This window comes from Schistocerca cancellata, chromosome 8 (assembly GCF_023864275.1).
Source record: "Schistocerca cancellata isolate TAMUIC-IGC-003103 chromosome 8, iqSchCanc2.1, whole genome shotgun sequence".
Taxonomy (NCBI): Eukaryota; Metazoa; Arthropoda; class Insecta; order Orthoptera; family Acrididae; genus Schistocerca; species Schistocerca cancellata.
Genome location: NC_064633.1, coordinates 195,154,969 through 195,179,885, shown reverse-complemented (window position 1 = coordinate 195,179,885; position 24,917 = coordinate 195,154,969). Strand labels below are relative to the sequence as shown.

General features: G+C 41.3%; 1 protein-coding gene across 1 annotated transcript in view; it reads left to right on the top strand.

The window, feature by feature from the left end:
• The window catches only part of LOC126094492 (von Willebrand factor A domain-containing protein 8), a 268,216-nt gene that overhangs the window by 125,769 nt on the left and 117,530 nt on the right, over nt 1–24,917 (top strand). Inside the window, exons 16-18 of the mRNA XM_049908901.1 lie at nt 1,008–1,164; nt 9,463–9,643; nt 24,397–24,602. Coding sequence (XP_049764858.1) covers nt 1,008–1,164; nt 9,463–9,643; nt 24,397–24,602 — 544 coding nt within the window. The remainder of the gene's footprint in view (nt 1–1,007; nt 1,165–9,462; nt 9,644–24,396; nt 24,603–24,917) is intronic.

Sequence of the window (24,917 nt, the reverse complement as noted above, 5' to 3'; positions counted from 1 at the left end):
CTGTAAATCCCATTTTACTGAGCTTGGTGTTCTAAATGTTCCAAGTTTATTCATTTATGATTATCTTGTTCACTAGGGACTACCTCCTGAAAACAGGCAAACTGCTACAGAACAAAAGTGTACACAACTATAGTACCAGAAGGGAATCAAATATACATCAAAAATATCGCAGAACAAGCACCTATCAGAGGAGCATAATTAACATTGGTGTAATACTACACAATAAGATACCTGAGGAAATAAAAAATACTACTCATCCAATATTTAAAGCTAAACTAAAGGCATTTCTAATAAAGCACTGTTTCTATTCTGTCAGAGAATTTCTGAATAAGTAACAAAATTAATTGTAGTAGGTACCTAATTTTAATTGCTAATACTGTGTATTATTGTAACTTATCGTTGACCTGTCCAATATCAATTGTACAATTTGTGCTATATGATAAAACTGGACCAATAAAAATTCAAATCAAACCAATTCTGTACTAAATTTACGTTTAAGCACTGCTACAGGTACTCTTTGCTTTCAGCATCATTCAGCTCACAGTCACTTGCAGGCTCTGCTCACTGGTGAATGACTGTCTGCCTCCATTTATTGACTTCTATTTATCTAGCAAAGAGAACACAACCCAAAAGTAAGCTGCCAAAATAGATACGTAACAGGGTACATTACAGGTCATTACCAGCATGTGTGTGCTGAGAGTGTGTCTAGGACTGGATGTGTCATTTCACCAGTATGATGCACGATTGTTCTTACTACCATACAGAAGTGTCACAAAACTTTCACTTGGGATGTTAGATTTTCTTTGCTCTCTGACGTGAACTGTATAACATATTCATAAATGGTGCGTCCCGGTCTTACGTAGGATGTTTGGGTAGGATATTTTCACTAAGTTCTTTTTTATGTTGTCCCTTTGTTCAAACAGAAAAAAAATCATGTTGTCTGTGTGGTTACAGTTATATATAGTAAAAAGCCTTATTTGTGTATCTGTGTTCTTTCCTGCTCCTAGGGACACAACAGTACAAACATTGACCCTGCAGCCAACAGTGAGAGATGGTGTCGTGATGTATGAAGACTCTCCATTAGTACAAGCTGTGAAGAGTGGTCATGTATTGGTTGTCGATGAAGCAGACAAGGCTCCCACGCATGTCACTTGCATTCTGAAGGTATACCCACACTTTTCAGAACAACAATATAAAGTACTCACTGTCACTGTGTTTTCTACTTTTGCGTGTTAAATTAGTTCTGCAGCCAGTTTACTAATGGTAAACCCATGGACTATTGGCTTCTATGTTCACTTTACATTGCCAAGAAAGTAATTGGTTACACACCGTTAACACACACTTTACCAAATGCATGCTCTGAAGATTAATGAATAAAAATAAAATGCAATCTCAGTAATTTTTCTAATTAAAAGAAATAGTATACTCAGATCAATACACAAAAGAAATGAGAATTAACAAACAAGATACTTCCCATTTATGTGGCCTCAGTGTCCGTAGTTGCTGTACAATTCCTTAGGTTATTTCAAGCCCATTTTTGCAGCTAATAAAAAAAGTGTCGTTATTGCACTGTATATGTTTCATTTGATTCATTTAAAACCTTCAGTGGCAGCATATACCTGGAAGCATCATTTACACATACATTTTCCAAATAATCCTGCATTTGACACTAATGGGTATAATTTCACTTTGGTATGCAGCACTACACTTTTCTTAAGAGAATGTTGCACAACTGTTTCTTTAAGTTCTCAGCAAAGAATAAAACATTGCTCCACTATTGTTTGTTTATGTTTTGCATGGGTAACAAATTATTGCAGAAGCAATGTTTATTTATTTTCTCTTCAGGGAATGCAAATAAACATTAGTGGTGCAATATTTTGTCATGTATTATGTCTAAAAATGTGTATTGCTACAAGTCAAACTTAACACTCCCACATATAAGTAGAAATCAGATGAAAGTTCTACTAAAGACAATGTTTTAAATGATTGAAACACAATGCATGTGGTAAAATAAGTGTGCAATTCTTATAGTAGTTGGAAAGATGTTTCGAAATATCTTCAATAAGAGAATTTCCGTCTACATGGGACATGCTGTCTCACCGTATTCTAGCACATGAAATGTAAGCATACCTCAGTGGCCGAATTGTTTCACACATTTGCCTGCTTTTTGCTGTGGTTATACTAATTTTACAAGCATTCTCTGTTTATTGTTTTTCATTGTCTCTCAATATTCATCATGAATTGATCTTTTTAGTGCTTATGGCATTAGATTATTGAACAACATAATCTAATCAGGTAACAGTTGCATTCAGTATATGAAAACCATCATCCTAACTGTCTGATAAACTCGTGCCAGCTGGCTCCTACACCTGATGTTGAACTACAACTTCTTGTCCACCTGTGACTGACAGCAGTTTGCTGATCTTGCCCAATCAAGATAAAAGAATGAGAAGTAGCAGAAATGAAAACAATGAGAAACTTAACATCAGGATTGATGGTAATGAAGTAGATGAAGTTAAGGAATTCTGCTACCTAGGCAGTAGAATAACCAATGACGCACGGAGCAAGGAGAACATCAAAAGCAGACCAGCATTGGCAGAAAGGGCCTTCATGGCCAAGAGAAGTCTGCTAGTATGAAACATAGGCCTTCATTTGAGGAAGAAATTTCTGAGATGCACGTCTGGAGTACAGCATTCTATGTAGTGAAACATGAACTGTGGGAAAACCGGAACAGAAGAGAATCGAAGCATTTGAGATGTGGTGGTACAGACGAATGTTGAAAATTAGGTGGACTAATAAAGTAAGGGATGAGGAGGAGGCTCTGCACAGAATTGGAGAGGAAAGGAATATGTGGAAAACAGGGATAAGGAGAACGGACAGGATGATAGGTCGTCATTTAAGACATGAGGGAATGACTTCCATGGTACTAGAGGGAGCTGTGCAGGGCAAGAACTGTAGAGGGCAAAAACTGTAGACATCCAGCAAATAATACAATCCAGCAAATAATTGAGGACGTAGGTTGCAAGTGCTACTCTGAGATGAAGAGGTTGGCCCAGGAGAGGAATTCATGGTGGGCCACATGAGACCCGTCAGGAGATTGATGACTCAAAAAAAATTCCTAACCACTCAAGGGATCTGTGTAAAGCCTCTTCCATTATCTGTGGTTCGAGTGGTCTGTGGTCTCGTGGGCAGTGTTAGCACCCAAATCCAAATAAACGTCATTTGGCTAGTCCACCAGTTGTCTGTACATGTAAGAGGAACCAATGCTATTAATGAACCACATCCTGATGTGGATAATGTATTTATGTTTGTTAGATGTTTAGGAGGTTCCTTTGAAAAATTGTGCGTCCGTGTAGCTCTAGAGGGATTGGCAAGGCAACGTAAATCTATCAAGAGTCTGTGAAATGGCACACTCCTGATCGAGACACTGAAAGCTACACAATTAAACAAGTTGTTAAATGTCAAACTGTTTGGAAATATGATACTAATTGTGAGCTCCAGACTGGGCTAAGTTTTTGTAAAAGAGTTCTAACATGCCGGGACATTATGGATATAGATACCAAAGAAACATAATACAAATTGGAAAACAAATGTGTCACTGACATACCGAATTTCATGAAAAAGGTTGATGGTGAACTTCAAAAGTCAGCATATTTTATCCTGATAATCAATCTGCCGAAGTTGCCTGAGTGTACTGCATCAGGCGTACTCCAACTTAAAGTTGGACCATATGTGCCTAAGCCTATGCGTTGCTGTGTCACTACTTTGGTCACACCACCATGGGTTGTAATGGTCAGGTAATGTGTGGAAGATGTGACTTCCCACAAACCATGTATTCAAATGTACTTTCCCACCCATGTGCATCAATTGCTCCCAAGCCCATCCAGTTTGTAGCAGGGAATGTCCTGTCTTTGTGGAAGAGATAGAAATACAACAGATTAGTCACCCAAGGCATTTCCTATTCTATTGCGAAGGAGGTATTTAAAACCATACAGCCACACACTTCCATGAAATCATTTCTCTCCGCATTGAAGCAGACTGTTCAGAAGATTAGTGTTGGCACTGAACTGTGACTATTGTGCAGAGCTCTTCAACCTGCACCAATAAATGCAGCTGCAATCGCGCACTTCTGGCCCCACAACCAAGCCTTCCTACCACTGAAATACTGATGGTTGCCACAGTTAATATCAGAAAGAATAGCAGAATCTCATGAAAGACAGTTGAAGAGACCCAGCAAAATGTTTCTGTTAAAATGTCCATGATGCCATCCCCAAAATGCAGGACGGGGGATGAAAATCAACAGCTAGAACGTTCAGGTCTGAAGCCATCAGTGTAGGTGACCTTGTTCATGTTTGACAGTTTAGGCGATGACCATACTATCCATGGTATTGACATTGACAACAGCCTGAGGTCAGGTTACCTCCTGAAACCACATTTTAAAATGACTAAGTAGCCATCTGGATTCTAAGATCCAAACAAGGTCTTTCTCATGCAGGTACCAAGGGCAAAACTACAATAGTTCTCAGCCATGTGTGGTCGTTGCTACACTTTAAAGTGGAATTGAAATTGCCTCTTGCCAGAAGACAGGAAACTGTCCTGACACCCAAATGAGGTTAGAAAGAGTGAAAAAATTTCTTTGCTACACACTGTGAAGTGTCATTACGATTGTAGTTTACCTGACTGCATGGTGCATCATGAGCTGCATATAATGCAGAATCCAGCTCCCACGTGGAAAAGAGGCAGTTGTATTCTTCATCAGTGGTGGAACTAAGTCCTAACTCAGCCATTGGAAAGTTAAAATCCTGACTGACATTGGTGCTAACTCTGGCAGAATAGGCTGCCATAGACTGGGCAGCGTCTTGTGGGTTGGTCTGGAGACTTCCATTTCCCACATGCTGTGATGCAGTAAAGAGCTATTGGACACCTCACTCCTCTCCCAGGAATCATCCTAATGGTCTTCCATATGCGTGATATAACAGTACTTTTAGGAGAACAGTTTACAGTGGACATGAACTGGTGCGACAATCTCTTCTTGCTCTCTCTAATAATTTGGCAACATTTTTCGCTCACTACCAAAAAGGCTGCAAGATTCTATATAGTTTAGTTGGCACTTGAACCTAAGCAGAGCTGTTGGCCCGGTCCTAATCGCAGAGCGGCATTTCGCCATGGCACAGGCTGCCTTTTCAGCTGGCATGAATACTGCAGAATGGATGCTTCAGTGGCATAATGGGTCATGTGGGTAATATCATCCACCCATACCTGGACACCTTCACAGTGTTCAGACACATTAAGTGGGCTATAAAGTGTCTAGTATGCCCTACTGCAAAACCGTTGCACTGCCTTTAGTTTGGGCACCATACTATCTGATAGGCAAATCCAAACAGAAAATGATCATGAGTTCAAATCATCAACCAGTTCCCAATTGCAGGGCTGAAGCACATGCTCCATCCCACCTTTAACAAACATGCACATGAGGATATGAGATCACTCTCCTTTGTTCTACCCCTGGAGTAGGATGTTGCAAAGTCCAAAGCACATTGTGTATGTTAAAATCACCACATAGGACGAAGCGATATGAGAACTGAGTAAGGTGGCCATGAAGAGGCTATTCATGTAGCACCTCATTTGGGGGCAAGTAGAGTGACCAGATTGTCAGCATATTATGCACATGAACATGCACTGGTACTGTGACTGGTTTTTGGCTTATTGTGAGGGAGAGAAGCGAGAAGTGGTTGATGGTGTTTATGCAAATAGTCACTCTTCCTTTAGCTCTCTCTTCACTAATGTCATCCTTTTTGTGGAGACTAGCCACATAGCTCAGGGTCGTCAGAGAATTTAAATGTGTCTCTTGAAGGCAGACACACAGTGGACTACCCTGACCAATAGACGTAGTTCCTCCAAATGTGTCCTCAACCGATCCAATTTCCATTGAAACTTGGAAGCCTTCTTAACAGTGGCATTTTCCTCCACCTTTTCTCCTGACATTCCTCCGTGTTGGGGAAATTTTGCAGTGGAGGGGAGAGGGATTACTTGACAGACTTAAGGATTCCCTCAGGTAGTCATTGACGTGCATACCATGGATAGTATGGTCATCACATAATCCATCAAACATGACCAAGTAACATACACTGATGGCTTCAGACCTTATTGTTCTGTTCTATTGATTTTCATCCTCATCGTGCATTTTGGGAATGGTGGAACAGCTTTTGTTACAGAAATATTTTGCCAGGTCTCTTCAAATGACTCCCATGAGGGTCTGCTATTCTTTCTGATATTTAATTGGTAGGAAGGCTTGGTTGTTGGACCAGGAGTACAGGCTTGCAGCTACATTTATTGATATGAGTTGAAGTGCTCTGCTCAGTTGTCAAAGTTCGGTGCCAACACAAATCTTCTCAACAGTCTTCTTCAATATTGAGAGCAGTGATTTCTTGGAAGTGTGTGGCTATGTGCCCTTAAATGCCTCTTTCGCAATAGAGTAGGGGATGCATTGGGTGACCAATCTCCTGTATTTCTTTTCCTTCTCTGAAGACAGGACATTTATTGCTAGTAACTGGATGGGCCTGGGAGCAATTGATGCACATTGGTGGGGAAGTACTAGGGTCACTCCAAAAGAAATGCATACTATTTTTGTAAAAATAGAATTTTCACTCTGCATCTGTGAAAGTTTTACAGTACGTAGATACATCCTTCCCGCTTGTTTTCAAACTTAGTTCAACCTGTTCCTGTGAGTGGCACCGTCGCAGCATGTTTTCAGGATGACTGCTACACTTGACGTTTGTCAGAAGCAACGTGCTGTCTTGAATTCTTGTGCTGCGAAAACGAGACAGTGGGAAACATTCACAAGAGGCTGAAAAAGGTGTATGGAGATGCTGCTGTCGATTGCAATACAGTTAGTCAGTGGGCAAGCAGGTTATGTGATGAAAGCAGGCACGACAATATTGAGGATTGTCCTCACAGCGGCAGGCCTCGTACTGCACAAACTCCAGACAATGTGCAGAACGAATTGGTGACTGCTGACAGATGCATCACAGTGAATGAATTGTCACGCTATGTTGGGATAGGGGAAGGAAGTGTTTGCAGAATACTGAAAGTGTTGGCACTAAAAAAGGTTTGTGCCAGGTGGGTTCCCAGGATGTTGACAGTGGCTCACAAAGAAACAAGAAAAACGGTATGCAGCGAACTTTTGGAACAGTACGAGAATGGTGGAGATGAATTTCTTAGAAGAATTGTGACAGGGGAATGAACATGGCTCCATCATTTTTCACCAGAGACGAAGAGGCAATCAATGGAGTGGCATCATGCAAATTCACCCAAAAAAAAATAAAATTCAAAACCACAACTTCTGCTGGAAAAGTTATGGCTATGGTGTTTTTCGATTCCAAAGGACTCTTGCTTGTGGACATCATGCCAAGTGGAACAATCATAAATTCTGATGCATATGTGAAGAAACTTCAAGCTTGATTGAGTAGTGTTCGACCACATCGGCAAAAGCAGGATGTTTTTCTGTTGCACTGACAATGCACGGCCACATGTCAGTCAAAAAACCATGGAAGCGATCACAAAACTCGGATGGACAACACTGAAACACCTGCCTTACAGTCCTGACCTGGCTCCACGTGACTATCATCTCTTTGGGAAACTGAAAGATTCTCTTCGTGGAACAAGGTTTGAAGATGATGACTCCCTTGTACACGCTGCCAAACAGTGGCTCCAACAGGTTGGTCCAGAATTTTACCGTGCGGGTATACAGGCGCTGTTTCCAAGATGGCGTAAGGCAGTTGAGAGGGATGTAAATTATGTGGAGAAATGAAAATATTGTTCCTAAAGGATGTATCTATACACTGTAAAACTTTCAAACATGTAGAATAAAAAATGGATTAAAAAAAAAAAAAAAGGTGTGCATTTCTTTTGGAGTGACCCTCATACATTTAAATGCATGGTTTGTGGGAAGTGGAGCCACATCTTCCACACATTACCTGACCATTACAACCCAAGATGGTGTGACCGAAGTGTTGACACAGCAACACATAGGATTAAACACACATGGTCTGACTGTAATTTAGAGTAAGCCTGGAACAATATACTCCGGCAATGTCGGTTGATTGATTATCAGGATAAAAGATGCTGACTTGTGACGCTCATCATCAGCCCTTTTCATGAAAGCATCTATACAACAGGCTTTCCTGCATTGGCAGAACATCCTAGATATATTTTTTGATGTTGTAAAGGCCTACGATACCAGTTTAGTTATCCTTGGACAGATATGTGAATGGAATTTTCAAGAATGTCTTCCTGTCATAGGTCCTTCCTCTCACCACGCTATTTTACATACTGAGTTGGTGATATCCTCTCTCAGTGCATTGAGTAGGAGAACAGCATCCCTCAGGCTAGTGTTTTAAGTCTGACTGTCTTTACCGTAGCTATTAATAGTTTAATGTCAGGAGTTAAGTGTCCTGTCCAGTGTTCTTTGTTTGTTGATGACTTTTCTGTCTTTTGTTTTTCCTCAGGCATTACAGCGACAAGTCACTGGTTGCCACTAACTCTTCCACAGTCAGCTGAATGATCAGAGCAAAGGGATTTTTATTTTTCAACAGAAAAGTCAGCGAGTGTTCTTTTTAACCGTTTGTATTCAAACTTACAAGGTTTCCACACCTTACAGGCCTGAAAAGACAGTCCCAAAAATAACTAAGTATTTTAAAATGTCTTATCTGCAGTTCATGGGGAGCAGACCAAACTTGTTTGCTCCCGTTTTATAGGGTCTTCGTGTATCTCGGCTTGATTATGGGTACACAGTCTGTGGATCTCCACATCCTTCTAATTTATAAAATCATGAAGGAATACAGCTGGGAAAGGGGATCTTTAGAACCAGCGCCATACTGTGCCTTTGTGCAGAGGTTAATAAGTCACCACTTCACATCAGGCGATGACTCCTCGTGGTGTGACAGGGGTATAAAACACTGTTGTTCAATCGCTGATGGAAAAGTTCTTTTATACTCAACACTGAACAACTAGATTCTATGGGATTTGTATGAAGGGTTGCCTTTTAGAGGTAGGTGTGGCTTTTTTTAACATTTTACATCAAAGTTGGAGCAGATTTCCACCTTGTCTCCTACAGAAGCCCAGAATTATTTTAGACTTGATGACTTGTAAGAAAGATTGCACTCCAGATTTTACATTTCAGAATCCGGAATCATCATCATCGTCATCATCATCATCATCCATTCAGACTTACAAGGGGCTATTCATATTAATCCTTCTGCTGTGACATTTTGAAAAAAGAATTTGCTAATTTAGAAGTTAAAGAAATAGCACATTCTTTTTCTATGTTCTTGCCATGCTTTAGTTTCTGAGGGTAGGTGCTGGCATCTATTGCTCACTGTTGTATAAGCATTATTCTGTGTTTGTATTAAGTGTGAACAGAGGGCTTCAAATCAATTAAACATTGTATCTTGTCTGTTTCAGACACTAGTAGAATCTGGTGAAATGATTTTATCAGATGGCCGCCGTATTGTGCCACATGGTGATCCAAGAGTACAATCTGCTGGTGGCTCGGTCATTGCTCTGCACCCAGACTTCAGGATGATTGTACTGGCTAATCGCCCAGGGTTTCCCTTCCTAGGAAATGATTTCTTTGGAGCCTTAGGTAATGTAAGCATGCTAATACTGAGTGTAGAATATTACTATGTAACATATTGAAGTGAATTCTCACATTGTTTTCATCTTTGTTGTAATTGTAAGTCATACTCCTCAGAATCTGTACTCTATATGAGAATATTACCATTATATCCTTATTTGCCATTGGTTATTGTGTTCAATTTATCCATGTTTCACACTGATTGTTGTTGTAGCCATTGTCCGCTTACAGATGGAAAGATTAAGTAAACATGAGTTTTAGAATACTGACAAATATTCACGCAGTATTGTCATCGTTTTTATGTGTAATGATCATCAACATTCAAAAATTTAGGCCTAACATGTTAAGAGAATATAGGTGTAGACTTATATTCTGTTTTACTTATAGTGATACCATTATTTGCAATGCTAACCTTGCGCCCTGAATCAGTTAATGCCTCAAACATAATCTGAAGTATCTCAATTGAAACCTGGGGCTAACAGATCTTTTTTGTGCATTCTGTGTGTTCCTTGAGAAGACAATTTTTTAATAGTGCTGTCATATTTGTAACAATGATCCTTGGCAGTCATTCTATTGATGACAGTCAGGGTCCACTACTCTCCTTTTAGTGTTTTCCTCAAATCTTGTTCATGTAGTGCTTCTCTGTTGTCTATTTCTCTCACAGATCTTTCCTTCATAATACCATGAATTTTCATCACTTCATGCAGCTCTCATTTGTTAATTATAAAGTTCCCATTCCCTACCTCTTTACGGTAGTAATATGGATTTGATTCTTCCATTGTGTTGAACCATATCTCTGTGCTTTGTGAACATCCAAAGTTCAGGTAGTATTTCAGTGATGGTAATCATGACAAATGAACAATTGTTATTTTTACTAATCACCATGAAAAGGAAAGAAGAGAAAAGACAATGAGTAGAATAACACTTTAGAGAATAATAACCAAGGGAAACATCACAGGGTTGTGGGATTATTAACTATTTATTCTTTATCTCAGCCTCCAGATGTTTCTACTTATTTGTATACAAGGTGATCATGAACAGTTTGTAAAGCTTGTTAGGATGTTGTAGGGTGAGATATAATTGTTAAGAAAAAATTCGATATGTTACAGCATTTCCAAGTTAATAATTAGCATTGAAGTTAGCCAGTCAGGCCATTGTGTGTGGAAATTCAAGAGGTCACCAAATACAAATAGTGTTAGTTGCTCTTATAACATAGATGATATCACACAAGACTGGTAGGCCATTAGCTATGGTTCAATTCCTGCTACCTACCCATGTCCAATTTTTGTATCACACTCTTGTTCATGTTCAGTTTTAGGAAACAAAACAAAAAACTCATTTGGTGACACTGTCTCTGGCAGGCCACTTGAATTTGCATGCACAATGGCCTGATTGGCTAACTTAAATGCTAATTATCTCAGAAATGGCACAATGTATCGAATTTTTTTCTTAGCAATTATTTTTCATAGGGCCGGCGCAAGAGCCCAAGTGCCGCCACGTGCGAGATACTCTCTCTCTCTCTCTGTCTCTGTCTCTGTCTCTGTCTCTCTCTCTCTTTTTTTCCCCCAAAACGTTTGTGGAATTTTATTTAAACAAATCTGTTGGAAATGGCAGCAATCAATCGCAATTTTTGTTTTTACTTTTCAGATCTACCTAAGTTTCAGCCAATATGTGGCTAGTGTCAAAGCTTTTAATATGTGCTTACATCTAAACCATCATGTTAACAGTTACATTCAGCATGACAGTATAGATGTAAACATAACTCAAAACATTGAGAATAGCCACACTGTGCCCAAAATCTATGTAGATCTGGAAAATAAAAACAAAAATTGCGACTGATTGGTGACATTCTCTACAGATTTGTACAAAACAGTCGCTGGGCACCAGCTCAAAAATGGAGTCAAACCTGATTGAAGAAATATAGCTAATTTTAATAAGCCTTGTGAATTTACAAAAGTGTTCATATGTGTGTGAAATCTTATGGGACTTTACTGCTCCGCGCGACTGCTACGGTCGCAGGTTCGAATCCTGCCTTGGGCATGGATGTGTGTGATGTCCTTAGGGTAGTTAGGTTTAAATAGTTCTAAGTTCTAGGGGACTGATGACCACAGATGTTAAGTCCCATAGTGCTCAGAGCCATTTGAACCATTTTGAACTTAACTGCTAAGGTCATCAGTCCCTAAGCTTACACACTACTTAACCTAAATTATCCTAAGGACAAACATACACACTCATGCCCGAGGGAGGACTCGAACCTCCGCCGGTACCAGCTGCACAGTCCACGACTGCAGAACCTTAGACTGCTCGGCTAATCCCATGTGGCATGAACTTACAGTTAATGTAAGTAAACATTTTTCAATGGTTGTGAACAGATATTGTATTCGACAGGAAACAAAATATATTTACAATTTAACAATAATTTGGTTTGAACAATAATATTTACAATAACTATTTAATGTCGAACAAAATGAGAAACAACACAGTAAATAACCGTGACACTGATCATAATATAAAAATTTTAAAAAATACTAGACAAATTGAACCTTCCTGGCTTTCACTTGTGCAAACTCTTTCACACGATCTGTGTAATTTAAGTCCTCTGCAAGCTCATGCTCAATCGATATTGTTGGAAGATCATTCAAACAAGTTTGGCTCATCGTTGATCGAAGGTATATCTTTATCAATTTCAGTTTTGAGAATCTCCTCTCTCCACTCGCAACTGTCACTGTGAGTGTTAGGAGAATTCTCAGAGCAATGTTAACATTAGGGCAAAAATTATGTCTTCCTATAAACTTCAGAGTCTCTTTTGGACCTATTCCAGGTTTCAACAATGTTGAAAGCACTTTTGGTTCTTCCCTCAATTCCAGTGCATCAATTTCACTTGACTCATAATCTTGCAAAATCGCTGCGAGGTTTCTACACTTTGTGTCCAGGCTGTCAGAAGGTGCATTCTTCAGCTTGCCGATGTCGTAGAGAAAATCAAAATAATCACAATGAGATTTCGATTGATTGAATATCTCATCCAAAGATGTGGTTACTATATCTAAAAGATAATAGTAGAATTCAGTCTTTTAACGTTTTGATGGGTCATCTATTGTGTATTGGCTTCTTACTTGGTCGCCAGGAAACACTTATCTGTGGTAACGTTAGATCATTTAGCTCTAATTCTGTAGCCAATTCTTTGGAATCAGTCAAGGAAGACACAAATTTTCTTCTATTCTGCAGGTCTCAAAATATGCTTTTGTTTTTTCAAGCATTTCCACAGCCTCAGAAACATTTATGTCAGTGATCTGGAGGGTCTTACTGACTACACTGATGTGAAGCAGAACGTCGTACCAGATTACCAGAGAAGTGAGAAAGGTGTAATTTTTTATTTGATTCTCAAGCGTCGTTGCTTCATGAGAGGTCAAGCCATCGAATTCTTCTGATATCTGAACCAGTGCATCATAAACACCTCCAATTTGAAACCTCAGGGGAGTAAGTGCATCGATGTGACTTTCCCACCTAGTATCGCTCAGTGGCTTCAGCGACAGGTTAGGCAGATACTTCTTCAAGACATCCCAATGTCGAATGGAGGACGAGAAGAAGCCATACAAGCTTTTTACTGTCAAAAACATGGAAACAGCATATTTAGAAGACATAGCGGCATCGTTTACAACAAGATTCAATGAGTGACTGCTATGTGGTACATAAAATGCTCTCTTGTTCATATCTGAAATTCTTTTCTGGAGACCAGACTTCTTTCCTTTCATGTTTGCTCCATTGCCGTATTCTTGCCCTCTCATATTACACAATAGGATTTTTTTATCTTCCAAGAACTTGAGTACAACCTGCGTCAAAGTGGAGCTTGAAGAATCGGGCACTGGAAGAAATCCCAGAAATGCTCCCGAATCCGGACATCGTATACCCCGTCGAGTCTTGTCTCCTGGACGAAACGTACCACAACCGTCATCTGCTCAACTTTTGAAATATCTGGTGTGCAGTCCAGAATTGTACTGTAATACTTTGCAGATTTCATCATTAATAGAATGTTGTTGGTTATAGATGATCCAAGTTGTTGTGCATCCATTTGCTTCTTATCGTCATCTTTCTCCAGCACCCATCTTTTCCTATATTCAGTTCCAGACAGTCTTTTTCTACCATCGGACATGTTTCGATTCAGCCTGTAAAGAACGATTACGTGAAACTAACTGTTGATGTCAGTGTACTAACTTTATTTGCAACACACTTCGCAGACAATTTCCTGATGTTCCACTGCATGTAAACGGAAAATTATATTACTGTAGGATACACTGTTCAGGAGATGAAGTCATAAGAATTGAGCCGTGTGAAATTGAATTTCAGGCCGAATTTCACTACAGATGTAGGTAAAACGGTCAAAGACTGGGGCGGAAGACAATGGAGAGAGGAAGAATAAGGAGATGGAGTAACATAATAATGCAATAAATACACACCTGGGCATCGATGGGTGCTAATTCTAGTTGAAATATATTAACTCACTGCACTTCAGTTGTTCATTTCAAAAAACTGACACCCGACATCTGTCATAATTTCCACGTGTCACTTCTTTCGTGTCTGATTATGGAATAAGGGGTAACAAATTAGTCATTGCCGTATCACTTCACTTTTCTTCGCTTTATTTTCATTCTAGCTGTTGGGACGACGCATGCTTATTTGCCAACTTGACAATTTTTGAAGTAACAGATCATAAGAAAAATAAATTTTCCTATTCTGCAATCTTGAAGGAGAAAAATTCTAACTTATGAGTAACGTGCATGTGCAATACTAATTGTACATTATATGAAAAGCACTTACCTATTACATCCCAAGTTGCAAGAAGTTCAGATGCACCAATTCTTCTGTTCTTATGAAAGGCAATGAAAGTGCTTCTGACCAATCTTGACTCCCTTGGCCAACTACCAAAACGAATTCTGTAGTTTTCATTGTAGAGAACGCAACAATACCTATTGCCTGTAAAGGCGAAGTGGTGATGCAGCAGTGCCAGGAACTAGGTCACATGACGAGGTACAGCGAGGCTACAGTTAAACTAATGCCCAAGAAAAAGAAGAAGAAGCAAGAAGCTCACCAATAAGTATTGACTGATGATATGGATAAATGTATTATCAGGCAGCCATTTCTATGGCATTATGAACAATAGAAAGAAATACGAACTTTGGGTAAACTGCACAACTTTTGTCAAACAGAAATGAGCTTAAAAACTAGCAATAAAATCCTTAGATGCAATGTTCTGCCTATGGATTTTCGTTTTAGAAGGTGTCAAAATTAACATTTGGTTTTGTGCGAATGAGAGGGCATTGTTGCTAAAAGACCATTCTTTCTCAGGTTTTCATCAGAATCAAAGCGACCAGTAGTTTACTAAGATGAAACATGGATTCACACGCATTATACAGTAAATAAATGTTGGCAAAGTGATAGTGTGCGAGTAGTATTGCCAAACAAAAGTGCCAGTCAGAGTTTAATTACTGTTCATGCATGGCTCAAAAACCAAAACGTCTATCACTCAGAAACGGATAGCAAAAATTGTCAAAAATATGTCAAAACCCAACTTATGCCAGGCTTATTAGCAATGTCTTTATCCCTTGTAATTACTCGCAGCGTATTTACCCATTCAAAATACTTCTAGCCATTGTAGGTGTTGGACATGTTTAACTGTAGTAATGGTCAACGATTTTTTTTCCATAATGCGGGAAGAATAAAACACTCGGAAACTGCCATTGAAGGGCTTAGCAAAATTGCTTCAGGCTTAACATGTAACTGCAGTATCGAACATTGCATTCGAATTTCCAAATTAGATTTCTTCTTCTGCAAAATTAGCTGTGAGTAAATGCAAGGCACGTAACAGGCTGACAGCACTCCACTCATAAGAATACTGGCATGTACACCAGACTGTTTCCCCCTCTCTGTTCCTCCGGCGTAAACATGACGCCACAGTGGCGAGTAAGAAATTAGTCCTCCTCCTTCCCCTTGTTCAACAGGGGCACTGGCAGGTAGTCAAGGCGGCATGCCACAGTTCCCGAAGCCGCTCCCTCTGAGGTTTGGTTTCGAATCCCCTCTTGGGCATGAATGTTCAGTTTGTCTTTTAAAAAAGGGGGGGGGGGGGGCGGCAGATTTTCTGCCCCTCAGAAAGTGCCACTCTGTGCGGCCACACATTTCGCATGTGCCTTGTGCCGGCCCTGATTTTTCACCACAACCTACCCTGTAACACCCTTACAAGCATTTCAAACTGTTTCTGTCCAACCCGTATACATATAATTAAAAGTAGTCTGGCTGACAGCTATATCCCCTATGATATTCAACTGGACCCAGTAACTTAATTGGAAATGTTTCTGTGTCTCTAGCAACGGAACTTTCTTCTGGATTAGATTTATCTACCAAATCTTTGCAATTGGTCTACATCACTCAGTGCAGCACATGCTTGCCCCAACTGCATAGTAACTCCTTTGAGATTCTAACTTTTCTGCATTCTAGCTGTGACCGTGACAGTGTTCCCAGAAATGCTCTTAGAAATAATAGCAGAAATGTATTGTCCTTAGGACTAGTTATGGGAAATTTCTGGCTCTACAGTATAGATCTTCTATACTTTTCTTTCCTTCCCATCAATTGATCTGATTTTAGTCCTTTCTTGATGTACATGACATTTGGCAGCTACCTCATAGTGATATTCTTCAACTTGGATCAATTTACTCCCTACTTCAGCTGACACCTGCTTTCTTGTTAAGTATTTATCTCCTAAACTGTCACTGACTACACAGGCAATCTAAGCTATTTATATTTATCAAGGTTTACTGGTGTCCATACTACACTGAGTTGACAAAAGTCATGGGATGCCTCTTAATATCATGTCAAACATCCTTTTGCCCAGCACAGTACAGCAGTTCAATGTAGCATGGACTCAACGAGTCATTGGGAGTCCCCTCAGAAATATTGAGCTCTGCTGCCTCTGTAGATGTCCATAATTATGAAAATGCCGTTGGTGCAGGATTTTGTGTGTGAACTGACCTCTCCATTATGTCCCATAAGTGTTTGATGGGATTGTTATTGGGCCATGTGGGTGGCTAAATCATTCTCTCACATTGTTCAGAATGTTCTTCAAACCAATTGCACACAATTGCAGCGCCAGTGACATGACATTGTTGTTAGGGAACATGTAGTCCATGAATGACTGCAAATAGTCTCCAAGTAGCCTAACATAATCATTTCCAGTCACTGATCTGCTCAATTGGAACAGAGGACTCAGTCCATTCCATGTAAACATAGCCCAAACCATTATGGAGCCACCACCAGTTTGCATAGTGCCTTATTGGCAAGTTGGGTCCATGGCTTTGAGGGTTCTGCACCACATCTGAACCCTACCATCAGTTCTTACCAACTGAAATTGGGACTTATCTGACAAGGCCACAGTTTTCCAGTCATCAAGGCTCCAACTGATTGGATCATGAGCCCAGAAGAGATGCTGTTAGCAAAGGCACTCTCATTGGTCGTCTACTGCCATAGCTGATTAAAGACAAATATTGCCTCATTGTTCTAATAGGTATGTTTGTTGTATGTCCCGTATTGATTTCTGTTGTTAATTCATTCAGTGTTGCTTGTCTCTTAGCACTGACAACTCTAAGCAAGTGCCGCTGCTCTCGGTCATTAAGTGATTGCTGTTGGCCACTGCATTGTCTGTGATGAGGGGTAATGCCTGAAATTTGATATTCTCAGTACACTCTTGACTCAGTGGATCTCGGAATATTGAATTCCCTAACAATTTCCAAAATGGGATGTCCCATGCATCTAGCTCCAGCTGCCAGTCCCCATTGTGAGTCTGTTAATCCCCATTGTGCAGCCATAATCACGTCAAACACATTTCACATGAATCACGGAAGTGCAGATGACAGCTCTGCCAGTGCATTGCCTTTTAATAAACTGGTATCCAAAATTAAAGCAACAATCCAGTATTTCCCCATCCTGTGTCTAGTTAACGATATAATCATAAAACTGTCAACAGATATCTGTACGATTGTGTCCTGTGTGGAATATGGTATTCTGGTCAATGAACAACCAGACCAGTGATGACATCAGGGCACCTATCAAATGGAATAGTGTCTGCCGGGTAGTCCCACATCACAGTTGTTGTATACAGAGCCACTGCGGTGCAGTATGGCACAGAGAGGATGTCTACCAGGCTGTCTACAGTGGAGGGCCATGGGAAGAATAGAAGCAGGACAGTCGCAAACTGATGTGGCCCGATGGCTTAATGTGAATTGTTCTGTTGTTTTTCGGATGTGGCGACAGTTTATAGAGATTGAAACTGTATCCCAAAGACCAGGGTGGGGCCGACCAGTGTAACATCAGAAAAAGAGGATCGCTATTTGCCTGTGAGGGCATTATGGTACCGCCTTAGTACTGCACAGCAATTAGATGTGTTGTAGCACAGCAAATGGTGTACAGAAGGCTTTGGCAGAGTGGCCTTTATTGTCGGAGACTGCTGTATGTGTATCTCTGATGCTTCTTCACAGAAGGGAACGTCTAGAGTGGAGCTTTCAGCACGAAAGGCTAATGTTCTTTTCCCAGATGAGTCCCAATTCGGTCTGAACAGTGACTCTCGATTGATTCACATCTAGAGGGAATATAAAACATGATTTTTGGGACCAAATCATTGTCGAAAGAGACTGATATCGAGGTCAATCCCTAATGTGATGTGGGCAGGGATTACGTTGACCACTTGGAACACCTCTTCGTGAAATTGTATCATTAAATCGGCAAGTTTTAACTGCTGTCAAGTATCATGACGAGATCTTGGAACCTCATGCGCAGTTGTTGCAACGTGCTGTGTGTGCAGACTTTGTATTGCTGGATGATAATCCTTGACTTCCTAGAGTGTGCATGGTTTATGTTTTCTTGGAAATGGAAAATACTGCATGCATGGCATGGCCTTCTCTCTCTCCTGATTTGAATCCCAGAGAGCATGTCTGGGATGCACTACGGACACGGGTTGCATCACCTCAGCATCCATCAACCACTCTCCAAGACTTGTGAACAGCGGTGCAGGAAGAATGGGAATTATTGCCTCAACATGAGATTGATGACATCGTTCACAGCATGTCCTGTTGTTTGCCAGCCCTGTACTGCTGCCGGAACTGGTTACACCCCATACATAGTGCATTAACCAGTTGTCGGAATGTGCATGTAAATCCGTTAAGTTGGAAAAAACAAAGAATATTTTTGTCTACTGTTATGTAAGTTGCAGTTGTTTAATTCTGTTTTCTTTATATTTTTTCTACTTTACTATCATTTGATTATACTGTTTTGTGGCAAAATAAATGCAACCTTCCAAAATTTCGGTTTTGTTGCTTTAATTTTGGACACCAGTGTATCTTGTGATTCTTGAGTTTCTCCCGGCGTATTTGATAATCAAAATATCCACGGGTGTGCTGCCGGTCAACAGTGTCCAACGGGCACAATATTTCGGCGATCATACATGTCGCCATCATCAGGTGAACTGACGGACTGAGCTCCTGTGAACGTGCCGGCACGGAGATCCATACGCTATGGCTGCTCAGAGGCAACTGGGTTCGGTCGTGGCGGCGGCCGATTTAAATACCCTCCGCCCGCGGCGCGCTCCCTCCGCCATCCGCGCCCTGCGCCACGGTCGCGCGGTGGAACAGATTGCGACGGCGTCTGAGATGATGTCGGTGTGATGGCTCTGTCCGCCGTGGTCGTCACAACTATACGTTTGCTAGATTTACTCTTGATTAACCCAATCGCTGGTTCCCAAGCCTTGCTAAGATTATAGCCACAGTCATGGTTTATGAGGTCGTCATTGGTGCGAATTTTGATGGCCTCTCTAACAACGCTGTCCCAGTATCTCGACGTCTGTACCAGAATCCTCGTGCGGTCATACTCCATGGCGTGATTTTCCGACAAACAATGTTCAGCGACCGCCGAATTGCTCGGATACATCAGTCGAGTGTGCCTCTGGTGTTCACGGCATCGATCCTCGACGGTACGCATCGTCTGACCAATATACGACTTGCCACATTGACACGGAATCTGGTACACGCCGGCCTTCCTCAAACCGAGGTCATCTTTGGCGCTCCCCACCAGTGCACGAGTTTTATTTGGAGGACAAAACACAGTTCCGACCTGGTGTTTCTTCAGAATGCGGGCGATTTTCCCTGAGAGTGCGCCTGTGTATGGAATAAATGCAGTGCCTTCCTCCTCCCTCGTGACTTCATCCATCTCAACAGGTTGTGCTGCAGTGGTTGGGCAGAGAGCACATTGAATCTGCCACACTGAGTACCCATTTTTTCGAAATACAGTTCTCAGGTGTTCCAATTCCTGGGGTAGACTCTCTGCGTCAGAGATAGTGCGCGCCCTATGTACTAGAGTTTTAAGTACCCCGTTCCTCTGTGAAGGGTGGTGGCAGCTGTCTGCGTGCAAATACAGATCAGTGTGCGTTGTCTTCCGATACACCCCATGACCTAGGGTGCCGTCAGCCCTTCTCTTGACCAAGACGTCAAGGAAAGGTAATTTACCCTCCGTTTCAGTCTCCATAGTGAATTTGATGTTGGGGTGTATGGAGTTTAGATGTGTAAGGAAGTCAAGGAGTTTATCCATACCATGTGGCCAGATGACGAACGTGTCATCCACGTAACGGAAAAAGCAAGTAGGTTTCCATACGGATGACGACAGGGCTTCCTCCTCGAAGTTCTCCATGTACAAATTCGCTACCACTGGTGAGAGTGGGCTACCCATGGTGACTCCCTCCGTTTGTTCGTAGTATTCTCCATTAAAAAGAAAATACGTGGAAGTCAAGACATGCCTAAAAAGTTGAGTGGTCTTCTCATCAAACTTCTGACTAATCAATTCTAGTGACTCTCGAAGGGGTACCCTCGTAAACAAGGAAACGACGTCAAAACTCACCATGATATCTGACTCATCCAACCTGAAGCTATCAAGGCGTTTAACAAAATCCACGGAATTACGGATGTGATGAGGGCATTTACCCACATAAGGACTTAATATTCCCGTCAGGTATTTGGCCAACAAATATGTAGGTGCCCTGATGTTGCTGACAATGGGGCGTAATGGTACCCCCTCTTTGTGAACCTTCGGGAGTCCATATAGTCTAGGCGGTACCGGACCTTGGGGTAACAATTTCTTAGCGTCACCCTCCGGTAAATCTGCGTCCTTGAGAAGTGCCCTCATCTTGTTCTCCACCTTCTTTGTAGGGTCAACGCTGATCTTCCGGTAGGAATCGTCATTTAGCAGGCTCTGCATCTTATCAGTGTAGTCCTTATGGGAGACAACAACTATAGCATTGCCTTTGTCAGCCGGTAAGACAACAATTTCAGAGCACTCCCTCAGATCATGAATGGCCGCCCTCTCTTTACTGCTGATATTTGACTTCATGGGCTTGGATTTTGTCAATGCACGACAAGTTTCACGATGTATTTCCTCGGCTGATTCTGGCGGAAGTCGAGCTGCAACCTGTTCAACTGCACTAACAATTTCTGCGACCGGAGTGAACTTGGGGGTGGGAGCGAAGTTGAGACCTTTTTGCAAAACCGAGACCGCATCATCACTCAACACCATGCCACTCAAATTGATGACAGTCTTGCACGGAACCTGCAGAGATGGTTTGTCAAGGAGACGTGAGAACTTAGCTGTTTGACGTCCCATAGCCTTCTTATGGGCGGAATCAGCTGACACCCAGGTGACACCATCAGTCCAATCCCAGGAAAAAGAAGTGAACTTACTAGCCAGTTGCAAATGTAGTTTGAGTAATTCCTGTGAGATAAACTCAAGGCTCAGGCGGGTGAATTGCACTCTCTCACGTACCAATGCGAGGCTGGCTCGTTTCTTGATTCTCTTAGCTGCTGCAGAATCGATGTGATGCATAACCTTAGCAAAATTTGGAACAACATTCTCGGAACGACATTTCTTTAGAAAGGCAAGAGTACTTAGCAAACGACATCTACGGTGGTGCAACTTTTCAAATTTCTTCATGCTGCGATACATCTCCTCCCCGTAAAGGTGTATGATGTGATTCTTGAGTTTCTCCCGGCGTATTTGATAATCAAAATATCCTCGGGTGTGCTGCCGGTCTATAGTGTCCAACGGGCACAATATTTCGGCGATCATACATGTCGCCATCATCAGGTGAACTGACGGACTGAGCTCCTGTGAACGTGCCGGCACGGAGATCCGTACACTATGGCTGCTCAGAGGGAACTGGGTTCGGTCGCAGCGGCGGCCGATTTAAATACCCTCCGCCCGCGGCGCGCTCCCTCCGCCGACCTCGCCCCGCGCCACGGTCGCGCGGTGGAACAGATTGCGACGGCGTCTGAGATGACGTCGGTGTGATGGCTCTGTCCGCCGTGGTCGTCACAACTATACGTTTGCTAGATTTACTCTTGATTAACCCAATCGCTGGTTCTCAAGCCTTGCTAAGATTATAGCCACAGTCACGGTTTATGAGGTCGTCATTGGTGCGAATTTCGATGGCCTCTCTAACAACGCTGTCCCAGTATCTCGACGTCTGTACCAGAAGAAGAACAAATATATAATTTATATACCTAGCTGGGCAATGGCTCCACATTCTTCAGTGTGGATGCACAAATACATCTGCTTCTTGTGGGAATCTCAGAGTAGCGAACAATGAGTATATGAACAGGGACTGTGGATAGGTGGTGTTCAGTAGGAATTTGGATCAGCTGGGAAGTTGCTGAGGTAGTCTGTGTTGTTGCAATAACCCTGTGTCCTGGGTGGCACAGTGATTAATGCAACTGCCTAGAAAAGTAGAAAGGAGGAGATCCCGTATTCGAATGCTGGTCTGGTAGACTTTTTTGGTTGTCGCCACTGATTCTGGGTAATGTCCCACTGCAGCTGACAGCAGTGATCCCCTTACATATTGATATAATTGGTAGCCAATGTGTTTGTAGTTGAATCTATACCAAGCTTAACAGATTCTGTCTTTGAAATCTTTTCTACCATAGGATATAATTCATTTTTGTTTCAGCCTGAACACAATCTGTCTTTGAAGTCACTGCATTAATTCACTCAATCATCTGAGAAAGCCTTACCTACAATTTTCTGATGCGTTCAGCACTAAAGTTCCATTGCTAGTTTATTCTAGCAATAACACCTCAACCAGTATCACTTTCTCAAATATTTCAATAAAATCAGCTAGTCTACAAATGCTAACTATCAGTATACTCAAATACTGCTACAAATTAATTCTGAGGCTGTCAATACTGTCATCTTAGAAACTTCTGCATTTCTGCAAGCAGAACCTCCCCACCAATCTGTTGATGACATTGGTGAATCTGTATAGAAGAAGTGAAGAATGCAGTTTACCTGAACATATTATTTTCCCTGCAACTCTGGTCCCTCGCCATCTCTTTACTGCACATGAGCACCTGACACCAAGTTAGCTATGCAATATGTGGAGGCTCACTCTCAAATTCCTGTCTAGTACCAAGGCTACCAAGTCCATTTCTTTCATGGCTCTGATGTTCTATAATGCTTTCCCACACCTCTTCAGTAATACTACCTTGTCTACACACTGAATACATCAGTCAACTAGTGGCTGTTCATGACAGTAGTACAAAGCTCCACTGCATAAAATCTATCTTTGGGATAAGGTGCACAGACTCACAGATGATTTTTAATTGTATGTCAAATAATTATAAGTGATTTAAATGATAAGCTTCTCTGTTGTCAAGAGTTGCTTCATTTCACTAGAACCATTACGATTCCATGTAACTCATTGCTTATTCACCTTTAATGTAAATACCATTTTTAATTCTATTTTTGTCATATTTACATGACTGTTTAGTGCTGGTGTGGCACAGTAGTTGGGTGGCCTTACACTTATCCTTGCTAGATGCCAAAGGCATCATTTTCACAGTTGCAGGGGACTTCACTTTATCATAGGTCAGCCAGTTAGCATGAACTATTTGTAAATTATACACATAAACCTTCTTCATGAATCTCTCTACCTGTTATTGCAAACCTGATCAAATTCCCCACAGTACGCCGGCTGGGGTGGCCGAGTGGTTCTAGGCGCTACAGTCCGGAACCGCGCGACCGCTACGGTCGCAGGTTTGTAGGTCAACAGGAAGCACATAATAGTTTTTGATGAGTGAGTTTGTGTGTACCAAAAAATTACTGTATCTTTTGATTGCATTGACTTAGAAGTGTAAATTTTTTCACTACCAAGGGATCATAGAGTTTAGTGTGTGATATATTTTGCTCATCTGGATCCTCTACCTGTTCCTGAGCTAAAGGGATCTTGACAGACAGGCAGACAGATAGCAGACAGACAGGTAGACACGAAACTCTTCGTATAAGAGTTCCAATTGCAGTACAAAATTCTAAAAATGATTTTTTATTTAAAAATGTTTCAGTCTATGATAATCAATTAAATGTAAGTTATACTTTAAACAATAGGAACCAGAATAAGAATCATAAAAGAAAGTTGACATTTCATAACAGGAAAAGAAAAAAAAATGTAGTATGGATGCTAGGAGTGATATCAAAGGAAGTGGATCAGTTCCATCTCATTACATTTCAGTCTCTAGGGAATAGGGAGATGAACTAAAGTTAGTTAGCTGCCACTGAGGACTCTGCCAGATGTTCATGGAGTTGGTTTTGAGGAAACATATTTTCATTTCTTTATTATGCTGAAAGTTTAGGTACTAGAGTAAAAGTATATTCTGTCACCATTTCATGCATTCATTTATTTATGACAGGTGACTTATTCAGTTGTCATGCAGTGGACAATCCCAGCCCCCAGTCAGAAAGGGCTCTTCTGAAGCAGTATGGTCCAGATGTCCCAGATGCTGTCATTAATCGTCTGGTAAAGGCATTTGGGGAACTGCGCTCCATGGCAGACCAAGGCCTAGTGCAGTATCCTTACTCTACGAGAGAAGTTGTCAACATTGTGAAGCATCTGCAGGTCAGTCACTGTTCATTGTACTACTGGTTTCTCACTGTGTATATGAAGTAGTTCAGTAAATCAGCATTATGCTGCAGCTTTGACTGACTGCTTTCAGCTTAATGCAGTGAATAGTTTGTTGCTTCTACAACTGTAAATCGTTTATTCAATTAATTCAAAAGAGTTAGCATCAGAAATGAATGCTAAAATTAATTGATACAGGAGAGGAGGAGATTTTTAGGGTCCAGTGTCTTCAGCAAGAGCACAAGTTTAAGCTGCGACTTGAGATGAGATTAAAGCTGTCTAAACTTTTCTGTGTATCATCAGGAAAAATCT